General features: G+C 33.3%; 1 protein-coding gene and 1 non-coding gene across 2 annotated transcripts; both read left to right on the top strand.

The window, feature by feature from the left end:
• The first annotated feature begins 4,554 nt into the window (after positions 1–4,554).
• Positions 4,555–4,661, top strand: LOC139851038 (small nucleolar RNA R71). The gene has a single exon (XR_011760402.1). It is a non-coding gene; the product is annotated as a small nucleolar RNA R71 (small nucleolar RNA).
• Positions 4,662–14,387: 9,726 nt separating this feature from the next.
• On the top strand, positions 14,388–19,184 carry LOC139846599 (probable protein S-acyltransferase 7). Its single transcript, XM_071836075.1, has 5 exons — positions 14,388–14,827; positions 15,374–15,556; positions 16,420–16,713; positions 17,383–17,616; positions 18,309–19,184. Exons 1-5 carry the CDS (start codon positions 14,729–14,731, stop codon positions 18,837–18,839), a joined length of 1,341 nt encoding a protein of 446 aa, XP_071692176.1. The 5' UTR covers positions 14,388–14,728; the 3' UTR covers positions 18,840–19,184.
• The last annotated feature ends 470 nt before the right edge of the window (positions 19,185–19,654 follow it).

Genomic DNA, 19,654 nt, shown 5'->3' with positions numbered 1-19,654 from the left:
TATACATATGCATCACCCACTAGTCCGTTCAACCAAGAGCAACCGGCCACCTACAACCACCCTCTGCCGCCACCATACACCACCGTGGGTCACAACCTCCATCACTAACCACCATCAACAACCGTCACCTATTTTTTTTCTCTCGCTCTCTCACTTCTATCATCTATTTACAACCGCTGCAAAACCCATTCGTTTGTCACTATTCATTTTTCTTTTCTACCATGATCACCAACACCCTTCAAACGATTTATTTCTGCGCACTATTTCAAACGAACCCCACAACCAAACCACATAACCATGGTTGACTAATATTGTACGCCTCCTGTTATTATGATGATAATGATGATGAAGGAAACTAAGGTTGATGATGATTGTGATTCTATGATGATGTAAAGATGATGATGAAGTACAAGATTCTGATGAAGAAGATGAAACGGATATAACGATGAAATGGATATAACGTCATGAAAACATTTTTATTGTTAGCTATGACGACCTCGATCAAATTTCGGGACGAAATTTCTTTAACGGGTAGGTACTGTGACGACCCGAAAATTTCCGACTAAATTTAAACTTAATCTTATTATGATTCCGACACAATAAACAAAGTCTATCAAACTAAATCTCAAAATGTTCTAACTATTTTATGAAATCATCTGACCTTTGACTATTCCCGACGATTCACGAACAACTGTTTGTAAATAAATATATATGTATATATATATATATATATATATATATATATATATATATATATATATATATATATATATATAATGTATGTATGTATTGAAAAAAAAATAATTTGAAACATTATATGTTGTTGTATTTAAAATTAATTATGTAAAATAAAATAAAAATAAGATATTATAATAATTATTATTTAAAGCATAACTATATATAAATAAAGTATAGTAAAAATAAATATTAAATGATTGTAATACTCGTTGGATGTTTTGATTATTATTTAGAGAAGTTTAATTCGAAATTATGTGATTTTAAAATAAACGGTGATCCGAAAATGAGTTCTATAAATTTTAGGCTTACTAAAAATGTATTTAGGATCTAGATATTAAATTTTAACACTTTTCATATTTCACCCATAAATGAGAGGGACAGTTAATGTAATATTTATTTAATAGTTAATGATCGAATTTTATACCATAATGACCACAATAAATAAATGGACCCAATTAAAAAATTTGGGGATTTTAGGAACACTATTATATTTTAACTGTTTAGCAATGGACACGAAATGATATTCGTGGAAAACTGTCGGCTGCTACACTATTACATCTTACATATAACACGTTTCTTTTTCATGCATATGATTAGTTTAATACTTATTATTATTATTATATTATATTATTATTAGTATCAATTGTAACTATATATATGTGATATGCATATATACATATGCATCACTCACTAGTCCGTTTAACCAAGAGCAACCGGCCACCTACAACCACCCTCTGCCTCCACCATACACCACAGTGGGTCACAACCTCCATCACTAACCACCATCAACAACCGTCACCTTTTTTTTTCTCGTTCTCTCACTTCTATCATTTATTTACAACCGCTGCAAAACCCATTCGTTTGTCACTATTCGTTTTCTTTTCTACCATGATCACCAACACCCTTCAAACGATTTATTTCTGTGCACTGTTTCAAACGAACCCCACAACCAAACCACATAACCATGGTTGACTAATATTGTACGCCTCCTGTTATTATGATGATAATGATGATGAAGGAAACAAAGGTTGATGATGATTGTGATTCTATGATGATGTAAAGATGATGATGACGTACACGATTCTGATAAAGAAGATGAAACAGATATAACGATGATACAGTAAACTTGACAAAGAATTACGCGTTTCGTATATATATGTGTATGTTTCGCGAAGATTAGAAAACCACACGTTTCGTATGGATCATAATTAATTCGCGTAATTTGGTGAACCATGAAAATACTGCTTGTTGTTACCACTGCTACTTTTCTATTTTTATTTTGTTTTAGCAATGAAACACGATGAATATTTGATGATAAAGATGATAGATGATAGTTTAAGTGATACAAGAAACGAAGGTGATTTAGTATTTGTAGAGATGTGTGTGATCTTATGACGCCACAAATTTAATAGGGTTTCGTTGATGAAGAGGAGAAAGAAGGAGAAGAAAGGGCTTCAATCGGCTGTTGCTGCTTTAAGAAATCAAATACAGAGGAGAACGGATTTTAGCTGAGGGATTTAATTATGTGAATCCAGATGATGTAGGTGTTATAAGGAGTTCGGTGACCTCACCTTTGTTGTTTGGATTAAAGGGACGAAATTGATTAAAGATGGTAGTAGGAAATATGAATTGTCGTATTGATATAGTACACCGGAATTTTCTACTCGTTCGTTAAATAAGTATTAGGTTAGGAATCCCAGTACAGTTGGGTCATGGGATGTAATGACTGGGTTGTTGAATGATTAGAGGGAATTATATTTTTTTTTTACTCATGTAACTTATGATGATGGGCTTATAATCTTAAAAAGAGTGGAAGGAACAATAAGGGTGAGAGAATTGGGTTTAGTTATCTTAAGACCCATTTTCTTAAACTAGATTTGGTGCATCATGATTGGAGGTTCTTACTCCACCTTCTGTCACTGCTGTTAGGCTTCACTTCCGAACACTACTCGTCTCTCGCGTTCGATTGACCCGAGGGTATAAACTTTAAAACTTAAGTTTTAAATTTACATATATACTTATAATTATAAAGGATGAATTTTATGATGATAATATAATGTTAATGATTATGTATGTTTATTTTATTATCATTATTATAAATATTATTAATTATTATTATCATTATTACTAGTATTATAATTATTATCATAGTTATTATTATTATTATTAGTATTATTATTATTATTAGTATTAACATGATGTAAAATTATTATTATTATTATTATTATTAACATTAATATTAGTATTATCATTAAGAATTAATATAAGGATTATCATTATTATTATTAACTTATAACATTTTATTTATTTTTATGAGTATTATCATTATTATTAGTATTATAAATATTTTCATTTCTATTAAAATTATTATTTTTAATATTATCATTATTATTAAAATTTCATTATTATTATTATAATTATTATTATTATTAAAATTATTATTTTATATATAGTTATTAATATTTAATAAAAATAATACAACTTAACATTATTAACATTATTATTATCATGGTTATGATTACTATAATTATTATTATTATTAAAAATATTTACTATTATTATTACTAAAAGATATTACAACTTTTTATTTAATATTATAACTATTAAAACTATACTCAATATATATAACTTAATAAAATTAATATTTTTATATATAAAATGAATATATTTAATTTATTAAGGAAGCCTATAAATTTTTAATATAAGATTTATATCATTAATTATATACAAATTTGTTCGATTTCAATTATATGTGTTAATATATATACTTGATATAGGTTCGTGAATCCGATGCCAACCATACACTTGTTCAATGACGTCATATGTATTTTTACTACGAAATACAGTATTATGAGTTTCATTACTCCCTTTTTAAATGCTTTTGCAATATATATTTTTAGGACTGAGAATACATGCGCTTTTATAAATGTTTGACGAAATAGACACAAGTAATTAAAACTACATTTTATGGTTGAATGATCGAAATCGAATATGCTCCTTTTAGCTTGGTAGCCTAAGAATTAGGGAACTGGCCCCTAATTGACGCGAATCCTAAAGGTAGATCTACGGGAACTAACAACTCCCATTCTGGAATTTGGAATGCTTTAGTACTTCGAGTTTATCATGTCCGATGGGTGTCCCGGAATGATGGGGATATTCTATATGCATCTTGTTAATGTCGGTTACCAGGTGTTCAATCCATATGAATGATTATTTTTTTCTCTATGCATGGGACGTATATTTATGAGAAATGGAAATGAAAATCTTGTGGTCTATTAAAATGATGAAAATGATCGATTATTTTAAACTAATGAACTCACCAACCTTTTGGTTGACACTTTAAAGCATGTTTATTCTCATGTTTGAAAGAAATCTTCCGCTGTGCATTTGCTCATATTAGAGATATTACTTGGAGTCATTCATGACATATTTCAAAAGACGTTGCATTCGAGTCGTCTAGTTCATCAAGGTTATTATTAAGTCAATTATAGTTGGATATATTATGAAATGGTATGCATGCCGTCAACTTTCGATGTAAAGAAAGTTTGTCTTTTAAAAACGAATGCAATGTTTGTAAAATGTATCATACAGAGGTCAAGTACCTCGCGATGTAATCAAATGTAATGTATTCGTCCAGATGGATTAGGACGGGGCATTTCATTCCACTCATAATTATGAATCGAGATGTCTTCTAGCAATGTTTCGACCGCATTTGGTGACTTATACATGAACACACCTCCTACGGAGGCATCAAAAACTTGTCTTGTCAATAAATTCGTACCCCGATAGAAAGTATTGATGTACTATCTCTTAGTTAACCCATGTGGTGGACACGCCCTCAACATCTTCTTAAAACGAATCCATGCATCATATAAAGATTCATCACTCCGTTGAGCGAATGCATTGATCTCCATCCTAAGTCTCTCCGCCTTCGATGGTGGAAAGAAGTGATTGAGAAAGGTGTCACTCAAATCTTGAAAAGTTCTAATCGAGTCAGAAGGTAGATTTCTTAACCAAACTTTAGTGTCACCTTAAAGAGAAAAGGGTAATGCCCTTAACTTATATGCATCTTCGGTAACATCATTATGCTTATAGATATCACAAATTTCATTGAATTATTGAAGGCGTTCAAAAGGATTTTCTTCCATTAAACCGTGAAATTGCACATCCTTTATCATAGTGAAGAAATTACCCTCAACCTTCCAATTGTCGGCCCCGATGGGCGGTTTAGTAATAGCCGGTGGCACCACCGTAGGTGTAACCAACCTAGCATCCCACATAGGTGTATCATTAGGATCTACTTGTTGTTCTTGATTAACGAGTAGTGGATTGTTGGGTAGACCATGACCAAATGGATTACCCTCGTTTTGTGGATTAACACCTTCTATTTCATCAATACAAAATGGTAAAACCTCAAAATTCTTCTTTAATACCATTTCTTCCCTTTTTTTATAAACCCCGTGAACGTTCCTCTTCGGTTCGGAAAATGGATGTTCAAACTCCCGATCCTTTTGGGATCTCCTTTGCATACACCGTGGTACCTAACCTTTGATCACACAAAAAAAAAAAAAAAAAAACAAAACACGGGTTTCCCTAAACACAATAATATATAAAAACAAGAAAAGTAATTTTTGCAAGGATAAATCCTCACAAAAGGATCGAACAATTAAAAGCTTAAATCAAAAATCAAATTAAAAACCGCTCCCTGGCAGCGGGCACCAAAAATTTTGATGTGTGTCGCACAATACACCAATTACTCTCAAATTTTTAATAAGATTCAAACACTAAAAATAAGCACACACAACTAACGAGCAACTAAGTCCCGATCATTATAGCACTTTTCATGTAAGTATTCGATTCAAGTTTGTCCTAAGAGAGTGGTTCAATCGAATATTTGAAACTAATAATTGTCCTAAAGTTTGTTTGATTGTGGAGTTTTGACTTTTGATTGATTTTGACTAACATCTAAAACCTGCACAAATAATCAAATAACTAATTATAGGAATCTAAATCAATGAACTAAGTAGTGTTCACTTATCTAATCCACTCTTATGCTTGGATTGCCCCGCTTTACCCAATTTGCTATCACATTCGTTGTTGAACTATTAGATGTTTAGCATCACTACTAAACCTTAATCAAATCACACTATGCAAACTCACATAACCATTGTATTATAAGATCAAGTTAATCATGAGTAGTCATTGAGATTATGCTTGGATTGAAATCACTTAAAACCCTTCAATTATCAAAATCACTTAAGATAATCAAACACCACTATGTTGACTAAAGGCCAATTGAAAACTAACATAAATCAAGAACATGATCACTTGAAATTTCAAATTTGATTGTCTAGATAACTTAAGGTGTTGAAGCACAAATTGTTTCACTAATCAAATCACTTAAAAAAGCTAGTCAATCTATGTAATCAAAGTAAACCCTAAAACAAATGCATAGCAATGGATCTATAGCTAACACAATAACACTTACTCATATATTTCATTCAAACAACTTTTATTCAATGATTTGGGCCAAAATCCTCACATTTGAGTTTCATAAATAAGCAAACACAACAAAATTAGCCAAGCATGGCTAAGATTACACTAATCAAAGACAATAAATCACAAATAAACTTCATGTTCAACTATTACAAGTATTCAATCAAAAACAAGAGAAGTAAAGGTGGAGATTACAACCTAAATGAGAAAACTAGGTAGATCTAATGCCAAGATTGCTTGAGCTTTTGCTTGATCCTCCAAATTAGCCTTAATCTTCACTTAGATGATGAAATTAGGGTTTTTTGGATTAGATTCGAGACAAAAACTGCAGTTCCCCCTTGGAAAACCCTAACTTATTCCTTTTATACCTTGAAAAATTTTGTACTAAAAACAGCGATGGTGCACCGCACCATATAACGGTGTTCTGAGATGCACCGCACCCTAGGGGTGGTGCACCACACCATATAACTATAAAATCTTCATGTAAGTTCTGAATTTGAAATTTGAGAATCCTTTGTTGAGGTGCGCAGCTTTTGCACTTTGGTGCGCCGCACCTTAAGCCTGCACTTCAAGAAATCATGTTTTCTCACTTTAAACTTGCACATTTGCACTCTCTTTGCACTCTAGACCATGCCCCGCACTTTGGTTCACAAATTTGGCTAGATTTTGGTCAATTTTGCACCAATATGAGTTTTTAGCCTTGAACCGATACATTTACACAAATATCCAACTTTCGGGCTCAATGATCCTCAAAACCGAATGAAATGAGGTAGATATTGCGAGGTAAAATGTGTATAAATCGAGCAATATCATAGTTGTTAACCTTTAATAAAAAATATTATATCTAGATAACAATTATCCTATATATCATTAGAGCATGGCCCTCTACTGCTGGGTAGGGGTATTTTCATCTTTTTGCCGTGTAAGGGTATTTGCAGCCTTAGTGCGCAGAGCACAGTGCATTATACGTGTATCAGATTATACTGATTTTTACACAAAATGACACTCGACTCATTCGAAATATAAAACCACTTTGATCATACCTGAAAACCTCTAAACACTACAACTTTGGAACACAAGCATTTGTACACATGATCATCCACATTCAAAACATAAGACCATTACAAGTCATGACACGATTTCATTACACATTAACCATTTTGACATAACACATACTACATTAAATAGAAGTCCCAAAACATGGAGTTTAAGCGGCTTATCATAAAGTTTGATTAAGGAAGGAAACGAAGTCCACCTACGTTGGGCCAATGCTCACTCTAATCTCAAGCTAGCTCCATACCTTCACAATGCTTACTTGTACCTACAAATCATTCAATAACATAATGGGTAAGCAAAACGCTTAGTGAGTTACAGTGCAAGTATTATAAGGAAAAAAGGGCAACTTATCTAACTCATATTCATAGGAAATCTTAACTCATCGGATCCGATTCTAAATAAAAGTACCATACAAAATCATAACTCTTGTTCATGGACTCATCATGCACATATGCAATCTGGACGACCCATAAACACTCTTACATATCATATCATCTCGTGATCATGGTGAACCATGAACACTCTTACATGTCAAAACAACTCGTGATCATGATAAACTCATGAGTTGTCTTACATATCAATGCAACTCGTGATCATGAATAAGTCCATGAACACTCTTAGCCAGCCCAAATCACCACCATATAACTCACCTTGATTTACTTGATCCTAAATTCTTGCTTCTTTTCCTTTATTAGCACCTAACATAGATACTAATCTCATCAATTCCTTACTCATGCTAAGTTCATAACATCAAAACAAGGTTAATCTCAACCAATTAACCTCCTACATACATAATCTTAAGACATCAAATTCTTAGAAAAACTCCATAACAAATAAAAAAAGTTTATAGTCCCTTTGGATTTATTATTTGCTCGCCTTTCTCAAAGGATCTCTATGGCAATATGGCATGTTTTAGGAAATCCTTTTATATAAAGCTCTACTATACTCTATAGTTCAAAGGACACTTTTAGGCTACTAGTACTTCTAGATAAATAGTAGTACTCACGAGTTAAAGATTTGTTATTGCATTATTATTACTTCTCTATTAAAACTTAAAAGTGTAAGGTACATTAGGCCACTCGCAATGGCTCCGCCACCAGCTCCGTTAACCACCCCCACCAGCTCACTGCCACCACCAGCAATCCGTCACTGGCTCCACCAGTGGCTCCTGCAACGGTTCTAACAGATGCATTTGTGGGGCCCACTTCAATTTTTGAATATTTTTATTTAGCCGTTGGCTTTTTTTTATTCCAATCCATTTCACACACACACACACACACACACACACACACACACACACATATATATATATATATATATATATATATATATATATATATATATATATATATATATATATACACCATCACTTAACCAAAACCATACCATTTCACTCTCAATTTTTTCTCACACGTACATTTTTTACTCTCAATTATTACACAATCATGGTGCACACAAAAACGGTTACGTTCGAGGTTCACGACGGATAATTTTTTCCGATGACATGGACCCAAACGACGATGAGAGGGTCGATACCTTAGATGTGGCGGTTATCGACCTTTACGTTAGCAATTTGTTCGATCATCTAAGGCTACCCGCTGATTGCGACGAGATTTCGCAATTTGCGTATTGGAATGAAGAAAAGAAGGTGTTCGAGTGGCTCGAGGATAATGATAAATGGGCTTGGCTACTAGGAACCGCCATAATCAACTCGACTAATGTCGTGTTGTATACGAAACATTGGGACGATATCCTTCATTTAACTGATCATAGTGAGGATGTGTATTATACCGATTAATCGGTACTTAGTTAATTTAATCGTATTTATAATTTAATCGTATTTAGTTTATGTAATCGTAGTTTAATTTTATGTTATCGTTTATGTTATCGTAGTTAATGTAATCGTAATTTTATTTATATTAATGTAATCGTATTTTTATTTTATGTAATTTATTTTTATTTATTTTAGTTTAAAAATGTTATTTCTTTTAGTAAAATATTATTTGTATTTTTTATTGTATTTATTTAATAATTTAAAATTAGTTAAAGTTTGAAATGGAGTGTAAGATAGTGATGGTTTAGTGAAAGGAATGTGAAAGAAATGTTAAAGTGTTTGTGCTGATATAAAGTATAAATATTGTGTTAAAAATAAACACCATAGCAAGTGGCCTTATGTGGAGTTCCATAGCATCTAGTGTTATACGAAGTAATAATTAAATTAAAGACAAAATTGTTCATTTCGTCCCCGTTCTTTTCACTTTTTTCCCATTTCATCTCCGTGTTTAATTTCTGCATTTTTCATCCTTAAAAGTATTTTAAAGTCTCAATTTCATCCCTTACTATAACGAAGGTTAGCAGAGTCCGTTAAAACTATTCACAGGGAAATAAAATCTTCTAATAAAGTAATAATTAGTGAATGTACTTTAGGGTATATTATGAAAGATCTGACACAATATATTATATATATATATATATATATATATATATATATATATATATATATATATATATATATATATATATATATATATATGGCAAAAGGTTTAATTTGGCGGTGAAACCCTGACACCGTGTGCCGTAGCACCTATACCGCCCACCCCGTAAGGGCTAAGTATACCGTGTAAAACTCCTCCCCCCAATACCCAACAGTTGGCGCAGGCCGGATTCGAACCTGCACCCCATATTTGGCAAGGGGTATACAACTGCGGGCCCGGGGTTCATGGGAGCCGGGTACCATTCAACCAATTGGTCGTGTATATATATATATATATATATATATATATATATATATATATATATATATATATATATATATATATATATATCAGTGACAAAAATAATTTATAACATAAGATATGCGGCGAAAACTAACCAGGAAGTAGTTCAATGAGTTTTAAAGTAGTTCGTCGTTATACATACATTTTTGCACTATATAACGTAACAAACCTGGACAGGATGAAGTAACACCAGTCATGTAGTCAATAAGCTAGTTTTCTTGCTCAGAAGAATAAATCCTTCGCTTAATTTTATTTGTTTTCTTCAGAACATTTCCATTGAATTCTTTAGTATCTATCAAAGTTATCATATAGTTTCTTCAAACCAAAATAAAGGAAAAATAAATAAATAAATATGGAAAGTTAAAAAAATCTATGGAAGAAGCTATGAGTTATGAAAGTATGAAACAATACAACTACAAAAATGTGTTACTTGCCTCTGAGGTGTGAGCAAAACCTGGTTTGGGCTCAGAATATGTCCAATTCCAAACCATAATTGATAATCAAACCACTTTGATCAAAAAAAGAAAAAAAAATAGAACTTTTTCCAGATTACATATCTGGTTCAAGGTCTAGTTTGAAACCTGATTTGTTTTAAAACATAAGCCAACTGGTACCAAACAGGAAAATGTGTTTTGTTTTTGGTTTATTTACTTTTCATTGTTGATTTTGGTATTGTCATGTTCACTTGACCAAGTGCAGTTACAATTTGATGCATGCTCTATTACCAGTTAAATTCATTTATGACAAAATTGCTGAAATGGTCCCTGTGGTTTGTACCAAAATGCTGGTTTCGTCCCTGTGCTTTTTTTTTTATGGATTTGGTCCCGGTGGTTTATAAAAGTTGCTGATTTAGTCCCTCTGACCGACGACCGTCAAAAAAGGCCGTTAAGTCCAATCATGTGCCAGACATGTGAGGGTATTTTCGTCAGTTTCATTCATTTATTAGCAAAATTGCTGAAATGGTCCCTGTGGTTTGTACCAAAATTGCTGGAACGGTCCCTGTTATTTCTTCGACTCTTTCTTCCTCTTCTCTAAACCTTCTTATCCACCCAAAAATGATGAACCCTAATCTATACTTTATCTTCTTCCCCAATCCTCTATATCCTTTATTGATCAAATTGCTGAAATATTCTTTGTGGTTTGTCCCAAAATTGTTGAAATACTCACCTTCATCTTTATCCCCAAATCATATGAACAAATCCTAATTTTTCCATTTTCTTCGAACAGTTTAATTAACGTACCAAACCATTTAATTCCAAAACAAAAACAACATCCTAAATAAACACAATAATCATCGTCATCTGGGTCTTCCGGCACCCTTGGCATCATCATCATCGCCATATAATCAGTTTGAAACAAAATTAGTCAATTTCACCTCTGAATAAACATAATCAATAAAAAAAATATGTGATTTCATAAACAAGATCGCTTAGAACTGACCTGTGATTCCCAAATACATTTACCCAAACAAAATCATTTTGGAATCTGACCTGCTCGTTACCCAATTCGTTTTCTACTTCAATTTATTTTCTGCTTCAATTAGTTTTTTGCTTCAGTTCGTTACCCAATTCGTTTCTGCTTCAATTCGTTAACCAATTCGATCAGATCTGGAAATGGGATTGTCGCTAATTTCAAATAAAAGTCGAAGAACGAGTTCTTCATCTTTGTTCATCGAGTGGTATTGGTGGTTAATCGAACTCAGTATGAATTTGCAAGTTTTCTTATTGAAATTCCTTTAAGTGATGCTTCTGCTCTTGTGTTCTTCTGTTTTTCTTTTCTTTTTACAGCTATCGAAATTCGAAATAAAGTGATTAAAATCAGGGAAAAAATGATTAAAATACAGTAGTGTGAGATTAGGGAAGAAGATAAGGATTTTAGGGTTACAAAAGGAGAAACGAAAAATGAAGAAGCAGATGTGAAGAAAAATATGAATTTGGGTTTGAGTTCTTTTTTTCCAGATCTATAAAAATGGATGATGACAACACAAATTTGTTGGACCTTTTTTTGATTAAAGCTGGCGATTGTTCACTCCCCTTCTGAACAAGTTTTTGGTACGTTTTTTTTATAATTTTTTTTTGTATATATGGCATTAAATTTATTATTTGGTTTGAATAATATGAATATGAATAGATATTGAAGAATTTGATTGTGGGTTTGTGTTTATCGAGTGTTTAATTTTTTAAATTAGAGTGTTTATCATTGTAGAGAATTTGGGGATAAAGATGAAGTATAGATTGTGTTTGATGTGGATTTGTTTATCAATTTAGAGAATTTGGGGATGTAGATGAAGAGAGGTGATGATGTTTTTTTAATGAAAAGACAAACTACAGGGACCATTTCAATAATTTTGGTACAAACCACAGGGACCATTTCAGCAATTTTGCTAATAAATGAATGAAACTGACGAAAATACCCTCACATGTCTGGCACATACTGGACTTAACGGCCTTTTTTGACAGCCGTCGGTCAGAGGGACTAAATCAGCAACTTTTATAAACCACCGGGGACCAAATCCATCAAAAAAAAGCACAGGGACGAAACCAGCATTTTGGTACAAACCACAGGGACCATTTCAGCAATTTTTGTCTTCATTTATATAACACTACTAATTACCAAAGAAAATTACCCACCTTATAGTTGCCTTTCACAACTTCCCAATATCATCCCTTACCTTTCATAATTTTTTTTAATGATATAACTGAAATATTTGAAGGTTTTGAACTGCCAGACATAATGAAAGGAAGAATGAATTGATTTTTGTAATTTAATTAGTTAAAGATTACGTGGATAGTCTCTGTGAATAGTTTTAACGGACTCGGTTAACCTTTGTTAGAGTGAGGGATGAAATTGAGACTTTAAAATGCTTTTACGGATGAAAAATGTAGAAAATAAAATACATGAATAAAACGGGAAAAAAATGAAAAACACAAGGACGAAATGAGCAATTTTATCTAGATTAAAGTTTTAAAATCTACTCCTTTTTTTTTTTTTTTTTTTTTTTTTTTTTTTGTTAAGAGATTTATGTACTCTTTTTATTATCTAGACTATTTGAAATAACAATCCATGTGATTTGGATATATGTGACCTCGTTAAGTTACCCCATTTCATTTCACTATTTTTCTATCCACTTTTTTATTATTTATTTTATTTTGGTAACAAACTCGAATCAAATTATAATGATTTTTTCACGAAAAAAATAAAAATTAAAAAATACACCAATGATCAACGTGGTTTACATTCTATTACTCCCCATTGATAAACCCCATTAAAAAGGGAAAAACAACTATATTCAATATCCAATATTTCACATTTAGAGAGCTAAAAGGAAAGATCACAGAATAAATGCACTCTTGTTACCCACTTGTACAAACTTGGACACAAACTCGATCACAGAAACAACCTAGGAGTATTTACCACACATAAAATTGACGACTCTCACATATATTGTCATTTACTAGGAAAAATGCTCATCCTTTGATTAAAAGTCATTTTATTAAACATGTGTGGGGTAGGAGAAATATGAAGCGTAACCGTCGTTGGGATAATTTTCGGTGGCATGAGCGATACTTTATCGAGAATGTGATGGATGATTCGAAAGAGGATATTGACTGTTGCTCATGCTGCTCTTCATGCGCATCATCGGACTCGGAAACATAACTTATCTTAGTATCGTGTCGTGTTGCATCTAATGTCCTTGTGTTTTTCGTGTTTATGGTTGTGTGTACGTTTTAATTGTGCGGTTATGGGCTGCCTCGTGTCCTGTCTAGCTCCTTGCTAGTTTTTATCTCGTGTTCTTTTAAAATTTTTAATAATATTTACTTGCCTTTCAAAAAAAAAATATATTGTGATTTACTAACCATTCGTGAGGGGCCAACAAATGTATACACTAAATAAATATCAATTCAATTCTAACAATCCAAAACGCCTATAATGATCCCGACCTAATAAACTTTCAATATTTGTTGGCCTTGATGCCTAATCCATTATAACAACTTGTGAAAATGTAAGAATCGAAGATGGTAAAATTCAAAAAAGGTTCCACCAATTAAACTGAGAGCTCTTTCAAAAAAATAATAATAATAACAAAAATAAACGCGGAAATATTATAAATAAGTTATTTCATTAAATGTAACATTTATTTTAAATTTTCAATTAAACGGATTACAATCACACCGGTCCAAAACACAAAAATATGACGTGGCCACTAACTTAACGCCACGTCATCTTTCTTTTTTACTATCCTGTACAAAAATGAAATAATATACATACAGCAAAAAATAAATACAATTACATCCCCACACACACTCCCCTCACCCTACACTCAAAAACCCTTTTTTCTTTCTCCTTTTTCTTTTCTTTACTCTCATGGCTTGTCGGCCAATCAAACCCTGAGAACAACCACCTCCTTTTCCGTTCACCGGACTTAAAACATTCGCCGGAGTTTTGCCCTTTCCACTTTTCCGACTACTACTTGTTTCTCATTTATTCAATTTTTTAATTAATTTATATAGTTGCTTGTTGGAATTAGTGAAAGCATATTGTATCTCGAGCGCATATACATATACATTCGCATTCACCGTGTGTATTTCACGTTTTGTTGAAGATCTCGAGTTCAGATTTGAGAAAAAGGTGATAATAATAATAATAAAATAATAATAAGGATGTACGTGGTCCCTCCGCCGAAGCGCTCGGATCCTTTAACCGGATCCAATAACGGGCCGGATAACTTGAGAATTTATCAGACATGGAAAGGAAGCAATGTAAGTGTTTGTTTTATTACTTGATCTCTTCCTGGATCAATTTAGGTTTTGTTAATTATTTAGTTCCTAACTCCTAATTTGTATAATTTGAGTGCCCTAATTTCTAGAATTTGTTTTTATACACAATTACACACATTTTTAATAGTTTATTATTATTGATTATTGTTAGTGTTATTTTTTGGTTTCTGTAATGCATTAGATTGAAATTTGTGTTTATTTGCTTGCTTTATGAATGATGATATGCAGAGTATAGCTTATAGTAAATTTGTTAATGAAACTGTAGATAACAACAATAAGTCACACAAGATAACATTTTTATGATTATAAAGACCAAATTGAGTTAAGAACATAGTCACTGATGTGTATCCAGTGGAATGAACTACTTAAATGCTATAAAGTTTTTTACAGGCATGCGTTTAATGTGCCAATTGTGTTGTGATTGTATAATTTACTGACTTTAAAACTAATTATACATTTTAAGTGTAGTTAAGCAATCAAGGAGTAATAATCTTTTATGAAATGTTTGTATCCTATATTGCTTTGCAGATATTTTTCCTTCAGGGTAGGTTTGTATTTGGACCGGATGTAAGATCACTGGTGCTGACCATATTCCTTGTGGTAGCTCCTGTTTCAGTTTTTTGTGTTTTCATTGCTAGAAAACTGATGTATGACTTTGAAGATAACTGGGGGATATCAGTTATGGTTGTGGCTATTCTATTCACAATTCATGTAAGCTCCTCTCCTCTGTTACTGAATATAATAATCGGAGTTCTATTTTATTTTAAGAGTTTTCCCATAAAGTCAACCAAACTATACGGTGCGTTATCATGTTACTTGGGACAAATGTCATTGCAAAAGCAGTTATAGAACTTATTATCAAATCGTTCGGTCATTACATGTGAATGGTTCTTAGCACAGTCTCTGATATTGTGTAGATAGGAGTATTAAGCTAGCATATTTGGTGCTTAATTTGATATAGATATAAATACTTGTATTATACTAATTGGTTCTTAATTCATACCGTTTATTAATCCTATTATGGATTACAAGGTTGCTGCTCCACCATTGAAGCCTACTGAGAGTTTATAAACTAACTTTCTCTGGATTTATATATTTAGAATGTAGTATAGGATGACCAATGTCAAAGGACATGATATTATCATCGTTGAACTAATAATCTAATATACACTTATGATGACTTTTGTGGCTCTGTAGTGAGAAATCAACATTTTCTTTCTTACGCTTTTATATGTTTTACCACTCTCATGATAGCATTGTAATTGCACAAACCCCTAAAACATATTTCCCTTAGTAAAAAAGAGGTGCCTACTTGTTACTTTGTTGATTCTGGGTAGTGATGAAAAGAAATAGGTGGATGGGGTCTCTGGTAAAGATGGGTAATTTTTTAAAGTACATGTCAATTCAGGTCCAAATTTATGTTTGTATTGATAACAACTGTATTAACAATTGTATTGATTGGGTATTGTTGTTGTTAAAGCGATATTGCAATCTTATCTGCCATCTGAGTGATGTGTTTGATCATCTATCTATTCGTTATAAAAATATTAATTGTGTAAACATGAATATCTCAGGTTTTAGTACTTCTCCTACTAACATCCGGACGAGATCCCGGTATCATTCCACGTAATGCACATCCTCCAGAACCCGAGAACATTGACGGAAACACTGAAGGTAGTGCCCAAACCCCACAATTACGGTTGCCTCGTGTTAAGGAAGTTGAAGTCAATGGTGTAACTGTAAAGATCAAATATTGTGATACCTGCATGCTTTATAGACCTCCTCGATGTTCACACTGTTCAATCTGCAATAATTGCGTTGAACGATTCGATCACCATTGCCCTTGGGTTGGACAATGTATAGGCCTGGTAAGATTTGCATTTCTCTCTTCAACTTAGCTTACACATTTGCATCTAATTTATGTTATTTATCTTTAATGAACTTTAGATTAAGAATTAATTGTGCCAGTTATACTACCTAGTATAAGTGTTGTAAAACTCGGAATTACTCCGCGAGTACTCGTTTTTTGCAACTCAAGGTGTACTCGCACTTGAACCCGGATACAGATGGGGCGGGTGTTAAAATTTAATAAATTTTCCATTGTCAGCGGGGGTAAACACTAAAAAAACCTTATTTTTAGTAATTTTTTTAATTAGTGTAAAAAAAAAAATTTCTTGTTAAATCCAGATGGGGCGGATACCCCTTTGTGACACACTATCTTCCTCCACTGCTCGGCGAAGTACTAGGTCAAACTTGGTCAATCTCGGTCAAACCTGGACAAAACTCAGGATTACTCGGAAAATCAGTCAAAATTGGTCAAACTCGGTCAAATCAAAATTGGTCAACATCCGAGTATTTCCCGAGTTGCAGAGTACTCCCTGAAAAGTCCCGAACGGGTACTCCCCGAGTAGCGATTTTGCAACATTGCCTAGTAGTTGCTTTGTTTATGCTTCATTTTTCAAAGTTTTACGGGCTTACATGATGTCTTGCATATGGTGATACGTGGTTTATCTGATATCATACTAATGTGATTGCAGAGAAATTATCGGTTCTTCTTCATGTTTGTGTTTTCGACCACTCTACTATGTATATATGTTTTTAGTTTCTGTTGGATCTATATAAAGAGGATTACGGATTCAGAGGACATAACGTTATGGAGAGCAATGCTCAAAACGCCTGCTTCCATTGTGTTAATTGTCTACACTTTCATATCAGTGTGGTTTGTGGGCGGCCTTACTGCCTTTCATCTATATCTCATCAGTACAAATCAGGTCATCGTTTATTTCCCTAATTTAATTATTACCCGATTAAAATTTATTTTTTATTTCTGATTTTTATATTTCATATCTGAGGTGGCTATATCGATTCATCTACTTATGCATAGGCTGTTTCAGGTTTTGCTCGCTCGTTGAGTAAAAAAAAATAGGCTTAGAATTACACAGTGTTGAAAGTTGACCAAAGTTTACTTGTAATGCATAATACCTCTTTAATCTTTTTATTATTAGCTTATTGTAATAATGTAATAATAATAATATAAAAATTTTAACCCTTATTTGGCACACTAGTTATATATTTTAAAACACAATTGTTATTATTTATGTTTTTTGTAAAAACTGTTTTCATTCAAACTGGCCCCACCTGTTTCAGCCCGTATCTTGAACGTCCAGCTTTGAGCTGTTACCCAAGTAGTGTTGCAGAATTCGGAATTACTCGGCAAGTACTCGGTTTATGCAACTCAAGGAGTACTCGGGTCAAACTCTGCTAAAACTCGGTCAAAATCAGTCAAAGTCAAACTTGAAATTACTCCCGGAGAACTTCCCGAGTTGCCAAGTATTCTTTTAGAAGTCCCGAACGAGTGCTCCTTGAGTTACGATTTTTGCAACACTGTACCCAAGTCAACTACGTCGCCACTATAGTCAAACATTTAGTCATATAAATCTAACATGTTATGTTACCTTTGCAGACTACATATGAAAACTTCAGATATAGGTACGACAGGCGAGCCAATCCCTACAACAAAGGAATCCTACAGAATTTTGCAGAAATATTTTGCACCCGAATCCCCGACTCTAAAAACAAGTTTCGGGATTACGTGCCAAGAGAACCCGGGATCGGAGGTCGATCGGTTGGCGGTGGGTTTGTAAGTCCAAACATGGGGAAGGCCGTAGAAGACATTGAAATGGGAAGGAAAGCGGTTTGGGGTGATGGTGGGGCCGCTTTAGATCCCCGTGAAGGACAGCTCAGCGACAATGAAGGTTTGAACACTAAAGAAATTGGAATAGGTGAAATGTCACCGGAGATAAGAACAACAGTTGACGAAGGGGACCGAGCAAATATTATACACGCGAGAAGGTCAAGTTGGGGTAGGAAAAGCGGGAGCTGGGACATGTCACCTGAAGTTCTTGCGTTAGCTTCAAGAGTGGGCGGCGGCGGCGGCGGTAGTAGTAGCAGTGCAGCTGCCGCCAGCTCACGGCTTGCGGAACCGAGATCGTGATAGACGGATTGATAGTGTGTGGTAGATAGGAGTTGGTGATTTTCGTGGGTTGTTGATTATGTGTCGGTTGGAATGTTGTGGTGTGATTTTTTTAAGATAGTTTACTTCAGTGCTGGATAATTTGTAGAATGTAGTTGATGGTGTTCGGTTTTTCTGTCTCGTCTAATACTACTCTCACTGTGTATGCGTGATCCGAATTCCTACACTTGGTTAGAGATCATCTAATGTTGTTTCTTTTGTTAATTTGTTATTGTGCAAGTTTGTTTGAGGGATGTTGTCTGGTTGTCTTTGTAGTTTGTACATGATTTTCCTTTAAAATATTTGATTTGAATTGATGATTGCTTATTTAGATGATTTAAGTATGCTCAAAACGAGTACACAGGCTGGAGTTCTTGATTCACTTTTATCTGAATGTTGAGAATTTTACAAGTTCCACTGTATCCCAAGAGGAGTAGTCTTTTTTGTCATATTTGTCAGCATAATAAATTGGTTTTGATCTGTGAAGTGTGAACATATAAGATGAACCATCTTGCTCAACGAAACTGAAGGCATGTTTACTTTTCATTTAATGTTATGTTTTTTGTAAATTGGTATGTTTTTAGAAGACATAGAATGATTAGAATCAAACCCCTTCTCAAACGGAGAAGAGACTAATGGAAACAGAGGCAAATTCAGCCCTCCCCTAAAGTGATGATTGTTGAGGATTTGAAACCTAAAGGCCGTGGTGACAAAACATCAGATCCTAGAACCGTTAAGTTGGCTAAAAATGGTTGTTTCATGTTCTGTAAGAGACTAAGAGCAATGGGAGTGGAGCT

The sequence above is a fragment of the Rutidosis leptorrhynchoides genome, chromosome 5, assembly GCF_046630445.1.
Source record: "Rutidosis leptorrhynchoides isolate AG116_Rl617_1_P2 chromosome 5, CSIRO_AGI_Rlap_v1, whole genome shotgun sequence".
Classification (NCBI taxonomy): Eukaryota; Viridiplantae; Streptophyta; class Magnoliopsida; order Asterales; family Asteraceae; genus Rutidosis; species Rutidosis leptorrhynchoides.
This window is presented reverse-complemented; position numbering and strand designations above follow the sequence as displayed.